Consider the following 9,831-nt stretch of genomic DNA (forward strand, 5'->3'; position numbering starts at 1 on the left):
CTATATATGATCTTCATATGATAGTCTGGTGAAAGCCACAGTGATCATGGTGTGTCATTTTAACAACAAGTGCCTGCACTGGTAGTTTCCATTCTGGAAGATACTGTAGACATGACCTGCTCAATATGGTAATCACAGATCCACCAATTTCCACTGTTAAGAAAACTGCATCTGGCATCACAAGAGTGAGAGCCTGGTCAAAATAAAGCTTTTTCATACTGACCCTTTTAACTCCTGTCCCCCTGAGTTGCTGTTGGTTATACAACTACAATGTTTCTTTTCTTACATTTTAGAGAATTTTTGGTCGCTTTATTTCCGACAGATGTAAACAAGGGCAGGCTTATTTCCAGCCTTCAACTTGTAGGTCCAAAAGTTTTGGCTGGCATTTTAATGTTTCCAGCTGATTTGTGCATAAATGAGAACCTTAACATGTCTCCTTTAGTTATGCACTGGATGCAACGCACATGCTGTCATGCTTATAGTTAAAGCTGCATGTCCTAGGCAAATTGTTATCATCACCAGATAATGATGGAAGATATGGAAATAAACAAACAACAACATTTGCTGCAGTTTGAGAATATTTAGTCCTTGTGTGAGACTTTGATCTTACTGTTCTTCATTTGATACATTCTTTGCTTCTGCTTAGCTTCCATGCTTGTAAAGCAATAAAGTTAGGTCTGTGCCTTATTGCATACATGCATAGAGCTTCAACATACAGAGGGGTCGGGTGGACGATCTCGCTCATGGATCATGCCCTTTTTTTTCGCTAAATTGTTGGATTACTTTGTAAAGAGTTTGACTGACACTGAGAATCTTCTGAACTGACAGTTAAGATTGCTAACCTTGCGTCAGACTCATGCTTACGTGGTGAAATGCATATTTAAACATTTGTCTCCTGAGGGAGAACTTGAGAACTGTGGCTGTTTGATTTGAGCATGTCTGGTAAAACTAAACCCTGTCTTTATTTGCACACTGTTCAATGAAGTAGTTGTAAGAATTATAAATTGATCATCTCTCAAGATGTCAGCCTCTGCTTTTTCAATGTCACTCACATCTCCTGCGGCTTTGAATTTTGAGTGATAATCTTGCTCTTTTTGAAGATGCCAGACATCAGTCTGTCAGTGTCACACTGTTATTCCACATCTGGACCCTCCTGTTGACAGGGGAATTAACTTTGGCTGCTTAGAAAACCTCTGATATTTATTTTACTGTGTGGTTTTTTTCAGGTGGAATGGAACCAAAGAAGTTAACCTATATCAAATCGAACCCACGAGCCACCCCGAGCCAACAGACAGAGCAGACGAGACTTCAGCTTGCCAACTGTAAGATAAAGGAAGAGATGGAAAGCTGAAAAACCTATGTAGCACAAAAGCATGTCATCATCTGTGCCCACCAATCATCAACAGTGTGTTTTTCCACTGTTCGTATTTTCATTCCCTGACCTCATTATTTTGTGTTAAATACATGAGAGTTACAAAATAAAGATACAAATAATATTTTTGAAGGTTATCGTCTTTGAAAGTCAAAATGACCCTTTTTACCTAATAAATGGCAGACATTTTCTGATTTCAGACCAAATCAATTCAATATTCACTGAATATCAAGATAAATGTAGCATCAGCTCCAGTAGCCTTATCAGACAAGTTCAAACTCTGCCTTTCACAGTTCAAACTGTCACAGCTACACTGTTATAAAGGCGGAGAAAACTGCAGCAGTTTGTCTTTAGTCACATTCTATGAAATAGTGTAATTTGTCTCAGAACTGCACTCAAAATGATAAACTTAACTGTAGACACTCATTTCAATCCCCACTGAGCAGAAGGCAAGTTTAATGGTGGTGACTAAACACATGACTAACACAAGTTCCCCAAACATCATTTGCATCTTCTCACAGTACATTAACGCTGGCATTTACAGCCTGTGTGTGTGCGTGTGTGCTCACTTGTACACATATCTTTGTGAGGACCATTTTGGCCAGTCCACACTTTCTGGCCCACTTTTCAATTCAATTCAATTTTATTTGTATAGTCCCAAATCAAACTATACATTATCTCAGGGCACTTAACATGGAATGTCAAGACCTTTAAAAATTCTTAGAGAAACCCAACAGTTCCCGATATTGGCAAACACTTTGGTGACTGTGGAGAGGAAAAACTCACTAACTCAAAGAGTGTGGGTGGCCATCTGCTTCGACTGGTTGGGGTGAGCAGAGAAAAATGGGATGGAGAGGGGAGATGGGTGGACACATGGTTTTGACTGACTAAAAATAAAATTAAAATAAAATATCTAGAAATATGGCAAAGTTTATTAAAGTGGGAGGCTGTGGCTGAGGGGTAGGGCGGACTTCTCATTGAAATAAAGTGCTGCCCATAGATGCACTGTATGAATATGTGTGTGAATAGCAAATTATTTTACTGTGAAGCGCTTTGAGTGGTCTTCAATACTAAAAAAGAGCCATGTAAATACAGACCATTTACAAAGGGCTTCAGGCATTATAGGGTTAGAATTAGATTTAGGTTAGGGTTAGGGGAATGTATTATGCCAATGAGTGTCCTCACTAAGCTAGAAGCATAAAGTTGCGTGTTTGTGTTTGTGTGTGTGCATGTGCGTGTAGATTGTGAGATATGGCTGTGGGTTAAAAATCTAGCTCTAGGTCTGAAGTTACACAAGAGCCACCAGTACACACACACACACAAACGTACACACGCGCACACACATGCACGCACACAAAGTCAAAGGTCAATTCCATACAAGTGTAAATACAAATGTTTAATAATCTGCACAACCTTATAAAACATTAACAGTATTCATGACCATGTGAATGTTGTGTATCAGTCCTGGTATCATTTTTACTGACACAGCTCACTTTTGTGGGGAAGCGATGTAACTTTATATTAACATGCAGGGAAGGAGGTCTCACCATGTCTGCCCAGTGCAATCAAATCACAAACTGTCTCTTTCGATTTGCATCCAAACCAAATTGCTACTATGAGTTGGAACTAATACATGTTGAATTTACTTTCAAAGACACTTCAAAACTTCCCACGTGCATTTTAAGTAGGGAGAGTTGTATTCTTTTCTATGAAGCTCCTGAAGCGTGTCTCTGCAGGTTCTTGGCGCCCCGTTTGAGGAATTGTGCTACAGTGTGTGATTTAACCTTATCTGGGCAAATAAACACACAATCAAACTGAAATGTTCTATTGATCATCTCTTTCCCAGACTATGCCTATAGTCTGTATGAATAGGGCCTTCGCTGCCAGTTGTTGCATTGTATAAACTATTTATAAGAGTATGTTAACTTGCTTGAAATGGCCGATTCTTTTTATTTTGTATTATTTGCATAGTAGAGAGCCACAGCATTTCACTCTGCTCTACACCTTCTTCCATTTCAGAGTTCCTGAGGCTGAAGGAGTCAAACTAGAAACTGGGAGTCGAATTATCACTTGGATTTATCACTTTAACTCACATGGAGGATCCTTAAATCCCACAGTCTGGACACTGTGTCTGTGTATGAGGATGAAACGCTCACAACTTGGCACTGCAGGCTTCCACATGTGCTTGGTGTTGAGTTGAGATCCTCAGCAGCTTTTTTGGCTGATTCAGCTTCTAAACGATCAGCTCTACTGAATCACTAGTTACATTGACATGGTTCATTTTCTTTTCCTCTGACAACATGCAATTTTACACACATGATACAATCACATTTTAACTGCAATGCTAGGTTAGTTTCTATGTCTCTATCATAGCTACCTGATGTATCAATACCAACTTATAAATACATCTGAGTTGCACATAAGCTGATGTAAGTGGCTGTGCACGTTAACTGACCTACAAGAAGTGAAGCTGTACATGTGCAGGTCTGATCAGAAAATCAACTTAGCATAACCCTGACTTACTACTGCAGCACACAACTGTCATTGTTAAAAACGTATATTCTCTTGTTAAAACGTGTTCTCATACTGTGTGACAGTATGCAACTGGCACAGCAATGCTGTTGCAACCCTGTCACCTACAAATTACATATTTATAACTTACTTTGTCTGGCTAATTTGGAGAAATTATAATAGTGCTTGAATTGTGTATTTGTTTTTACCAAATATGTTTCCCAACAGTGTAAAGTCCAATGAAGACTTCTTTAACAAGAAACTTAATTAACCAGTTACAGACAACATGGATTTGAAGCTTTGTCCTTGGAAACTGTGGGACTGTCATTACTAGACTGTCCATTTATCTGTATTAGACACACACACACACACACACACACATCCCTGAAGCTGGGTTTCAGCAAACTCTTTCATTATTTAGTAAACTGGTGGTCAAAGCTGCGTCTATTGAGTTTGGCCTCAGGAGGCCAGTAACTCTACAAAAAGACACACATGTTGCCCCGACATACTATATGGCCTTATAAAGCTGTGTCAGCAAACAATTCTCCACCTTCATATCCAGCAGTCACAGAGGAACAGTAGCTTCTCATTGATATGTGTCATTTAATCTGACACAGTCCAATGTTCTCTCTGTTTTGGTCTCCAGATGTTAAGAAACAGTGTCAGCTCTTTGACCTGCTGGATGGACGACTGCATCAACCAGCTGCTTGTAACTTTGTCCTTTGGTACAAGCAGTTGGGTTTTTGTTAATTTGCTGTTTGGACAACTAGTCAGAAGATGCTAAAACACTGTTTAAAAGTGGTTGTTACATCACAGTGTCACTTGACTACATTTGATTCCTAAAAACCTTTGTTTAATGCAGGTTTACATAATAGTTTACAAGCACAGGCAGTTTGCTACCAGACCTCTCTAATGGCGCCCGCTGTGAGACTAGTGACTCCACTAAAACCCTGCAGGGTTGTAGCTCATTCATTTACAGTTTTCAGCCACATGTGAAGTTCTACACTAGAATAAGCATGTCACTGATATGTTTTGGAGCAAAGCAGCAGATGGAAACTTTTAATGTCAAGATTACAAACTATGCTTTCCTGAAAATATCCGGAGCTATCTTATGTACAGCACTTACTACTGATTTCCATTCAGGAGTTCTACACCTGGCTGCGTATTGTGACTCCTTTAAGTCTGCACTAACTTGTTGGAAGCTTTTTTTATTGTTACATTGTTAATATCAACTTGCATGCAACCACCCTCTGGATTACTCAAACCTTCAAATGCATCATATGAATCTGATGCCCATCATCATATCCATCAGAGTTTCTTCACAAGAGGTGGAATAAACTGACGTGTTAAATGTGATGTGCACTGTTAAATATTTATGTAATAAGACACAATATCATCTCTTGTGAGACTGGCTTTCACACCTGCACCTTGATATTTTGAAAACATCTCCTCTTAAAATGAAACTCTTCCTATGTGCACTGCATTCAGCTTTTTTTCCTCACATTTTTCCACAGTTATGACATCAAGACCGACCAGTTCGTTTTGCATGTAACCTTAGCTTTAAAGCACCTAGTAGGCACATAGTGGACGCTGTTGTGCTCGCTCAGGGAAAAAACAAACAACGAGTGTCTATGATAGATGCTGTGGATTAACACATACAACCATTTCACTGCAACCATCAGATTTCACTGTAATGGTTGAAGATATTTACCTGTCCTCTTGTCTGTTTTTGTCTGTACACTGACCTGTTACATATCGCACCTTGGTCGCTCAGTTTTCTCTCTCTTATGTATGCTGTGCCCTCTATAGTAATGTTTTCGGTGTCATGAATGCATCTCAACATATTTGACAGTCATAGCTACTTTACGATGTTTCCCCCTCACACCTTTGTCAGCTCCCAACCTTTCATGTGTAGATATTTGTGAAAATGCATATTGCCAAACACTGCTCTGAGCTAATCACGTATACAGAAAATGAATGCAACTAAATCTACATATCAGACTTATCATGGTGATTATAGCCATATTCTTCAACACACTAGAGACAGTTTACATGTGATGTAGAACTATAAAGCACTGTAACATTGCACAATGCCATTAGTCATGTCATCTTACTGTATTTACCTCTTCTTTAAACTGCTTCATGTATATGTGAGGTAATATTTGTAAAATAGCAGTAGTGTTGATGCCAATAGAAGCACACAGGCCTATTAAATGAAATATGTAGCGTGCACAGGTGATACAAGGTTTAATGGATCAGGGAACAGATTGGCTGCACCGATACGGGTAGATGGAGCATGATGTCTGTGTTTTCAAAGTGGCTCATATAATGAAGAGCATTACTCTCAAAAGAGTATTGTATTTTTCTACATTTACTCTAATGCCCTGTATTTGTACTCAGCACTGAAGAGTGTAATTTAACCATTTAGTGCACATAATGTTACTCACTCTAACAGTAATCCTCCCTCTAAATGTTTTTTTCAGTACCCTATATGATGTTCCTGTGTGACGGTCACCTTAGCAGTATGAATTGAGAACTGTATATTACTGATATTCTTTGTTTTATGTCAAAAAAGAAAGAAAAATAAACCATTTCAATACTTACAATACATCTAGTGTTTCCTTGTGGTTTGTTGTATTTCACTGAGGTGATTTGGCAAAATAAAACACCCACTGTAATTGTATGCCAACAGAGTGTCCTCTCAGTTTGAGCATTCACTCCAGGTTCGTAGCCAACCTGTTTGCCAGCATGAAAGATGGAAGCTCTACAGAGGCATCTCTACATGAACACTGAGTTCAGCTAACTGTGACAAGTGGTTTTTTTATGAAATAAACTAAACAATTTGCAGAATACTAACCAATGTGTCACAGGCACTGCCCAGGGCCTCTCAAACTTCTGAGAGGAAAACTAGAATCAAAAAAGATGAATCATATTGAAAACCATGTAATTCTAAAATCATTTAAATAAATTATATTATTATTGATTATGTGCCTTAGAAATGGGAATTGTGAGGCACATATAACATATGAAAGGTTTTCTTTGAATGTGCTCACATGTCTTGTCACGTACAAATGCTGTTCTTATGCATTGATCTTACATTAGCATGTGATGTTTGGTGTGAGTTTTCATAGGGAAAGTAAAGATGCTGAAGTTGCAGTGTGCGTATAAGTGTTCTACTTCAGCACTGGCATTCTTGGTTCACTGTTCCTATCTTGTGGTCAGTGTTGTACATAATGCTAACCCCAATCTTTCCCTAGCCTCAAATGATGATTTGGGGAAATGTGCCTTTTCATCTTCTGCCCACAGCAAAATGAGAAGACTGAAACTCTCATCTACAATTCCACAAACCTCTGTCTGTCTGTATGTGGAACACATATTAAGTGAACCATTCATCTTAATGGTTTCACACTTAGCATGTAGATTATAAAGTGTACGAGGAAGTGCAGTGTCCGATTTGGTGCGATTTTGGACATGGGATATGTTCAATATTAATAAAAACGTAATGCCTTCAGTCTGTGGGCTGAATAGAATCTTCTACATCCCTGGATATATTACAGCAGCAGCAGCCAATAATATCTTTCCTGCCTGACATTTGTGGAATTAGTGGGTATATGAAAAGTGTTCAGCTGTAGGTTTAAAGGGAGATTGAATAGAAACAGGAGACAAGTACATTGATTTATTGCGATGAGCATGTTTGAGCTGCAGTTATGAAACAAACTGACTTAATTTCAAGTAATGTGTGATTTCAGGTCAGTGAGGAAAAGTGAGCTAGAAAACTGTTGAAAATCACAAACACACACACACACACGCACACACGCACACACGCACACACACACACACACACGCACACACGCACACACACACACTTAACAGTTATTCACTTGCTTCAGCTTTCTTTTTCACAGAGAGAAGTAAACCTGATGAGACATTTGAATCACAGTTTCAGAACAGTGTAGGTTTGTCCTGCGGCCACCCTGCCAGATCTGTCAAGGTCAGTTCATTAAGTCCAAATTGAAGTAAATCCATGTAAATGAGGTGATGCAAAACATCCTTGATGACAACAGAGAAATGTTGGACAAAATATTGGACATAACTGGAAATCAGGTAAACAGAGAGCCTCTCAGGACGTATCAAGGTTCCTGTACATGAGTGCCATTAGAGCTGTCAGTCCATGCTTTACTCACTTAACTCACTTACTGTCTTTGACACAATGACCTCCTTTGGATTTATAGACACTTGATATTTTCCAAGGACAAAAAGTCCCATAGTTCACTTAAGAACTGAAAATATTTTGGACATTAATTTGAAAAGCTTTTTAACTCCACTTTTAAGATGCTGCTCACGCTGTGAATGCAGGGAGCTTTTTATGATCTGGTGGTCAGTCAGCCTTGATTGGTGTAGCTCTATGCATAATGCCTCCCAGTGTGCCATCAGTCATGTTATGACACTCCTGCTCAGAAGCTGCCACAGAGGGAAACTATATCTGCACATTTAGCTCAAATCTACTAAGTATTGCACTCAACTAAGTGAATCTCATTCTAATGCAGAAAAAGTAATTTGATTTTTTGGGGGGAAATACTGGCCCATCTTTTATTCAAGTGACAGCTTTAATAGTTGCCCATCTTTTACTTTAACACCAGCATAGTTTCACTTAATTATCTTGGACATCTCATTTCAGGCTAAAAAGCTCTTCACTTGTCGACACACATCTTCTCATTGCCTTAAAGTGCAATTTAAATAACTCTTAGCTAATTTAAAGTTTCACCAAAGTAGGTATTCATAATATTTAATTGTGTCTTAATGTGTAATTTTCCAAGTTCCAACTATTCTGATTAGCACAGTTAAATCACAAACAACTTCTTCACGGCTCCTTGATGCAGCGCTGACACACTGTTTCATCCACTAATTAAAATAGGCTTGATCTAAACCACTCTGTATCACAGTGCTGCAGTTTAGAGGGAGGGCTGAAATCTGCTTGTGTTGAGAACAGTCAAAAAGGACAAAGCACAACATGACCCTCCTTTGTTGCAGATCAGCATTTGTCCCTCGTCTGGGTTTTGTTCTGCACTGACCTCGTCTTACTCCTTATGCAGCAGCGGGCTGGTGGGTGTAGTGATGCATGTACGCTATAAATTAGTTTGGGGCTTGGTTAAGGACAGTGCTGATGTGTTGTCGGGCTCAACAGTGTGAAGTAGAGGATGAATTGTTCAGCAAGGTTTTAGCCGTATGTGAAATAAAAGCTCACACTGTGCACCACTGAGGAGACTAATCCATCTTTAGACTTTGTGAAACACTATCCTACAAGTTTAACCCACTAAGTGTATTGTTTTTGTTGAAATGCCTTAAATATGTGCATTTCCCAAAGCCTAATGGCCAGAACTTCAGTGGCACATTTCTGTACCATGCTGCATTACAGTGAACCAGACAGCAGGGCGCCTGTCTGCTGACCTCACTAGGGCAAGCAAGCTCCACCTAACATATTATGCATTCCACAGTTTAAACTTTCATAGGTTTGTGTTTGTTTCCATTGGGGGCAAAGCTCAAGTAAACCTCCGACGACAAACAACCGATTTTTGCTCACTTTTGAGCAACCGGAAAAGTCAAGCAATCTGTCCTTAACTTATTCAACAAGCTTACAGAGGCAATGATAACTCAAATGTATAGTTTACCTTTGGTTAAGTTTAAAGAAAGATCACAGTTACAGTTAATACAAAATGCAGGTGAGTGACAGGACGTTACTTCCAGCCCCCCTCCCCCCCCCCCCCCCCCTGCATAAGAGTCAGAGATGCTTTTTGCCCATTTAACAACCACAGCCTATTTTATGTGTTGGCACTAAACACTCACACTTCACACTAGGCTAACCTCATCTAACAGTGACGTCACATTGTCCAACCTCATCTAACAGTGAAATCAGAGTCCAACCTCATTCAACAGTAATGTCAGTGTAC

General features: G+C 39.3%; 1 protein-coding gene across 3 annotated transcripts in view; it reads left to right on the top strand.

The window, feature by feature from the left end:
* The window catches only part of LOC117754685 (nck-associated protein 5-like), a 61,094-nt gene extending 56,998 nt beyond the window's left edge, over positions 1-4,096 (top strand). For all 3 annotated transcript variants that reach the window (XM_034573775.1, XM_034573777.1, XM_034573776.1), the window contains exons 13-14: positions 1,227-1,322; positions 3,392-4,096. In XM_034573775.1, coding sequence (XP_034429666.1) covers positions 1,227-1,322; positions 3,392-3,393 — 98 coding nt within the window. In that variant the 3' untranslated portion in view covers positions 3,394-4,096. The remainder of the gene's footprint in view (positions 1-1,226; positions 1,323-3,391) is intronic.
* Positions 4,097-9,831: the final 5,735 nt, after the last annotated feature.

This window comes from Hippoglossus hippoglossus, chromosome 21 (genome assembly GCF_009819705.1).
Source record: "Hippoglossus hippoglossus isolate fHipHip1 chromosome 21, fHipHip1.pri, whole genome shotgun sequence".
In the NCBI taxonomy this organism is placed as follows: domain Eukaryota; kingdom Metazoa; phylum Chordata; class Actinopteri; order Pleuronectiformes; family Pleuronectidae; genus Hippoglossus; species Hippoglossus hippoglossus.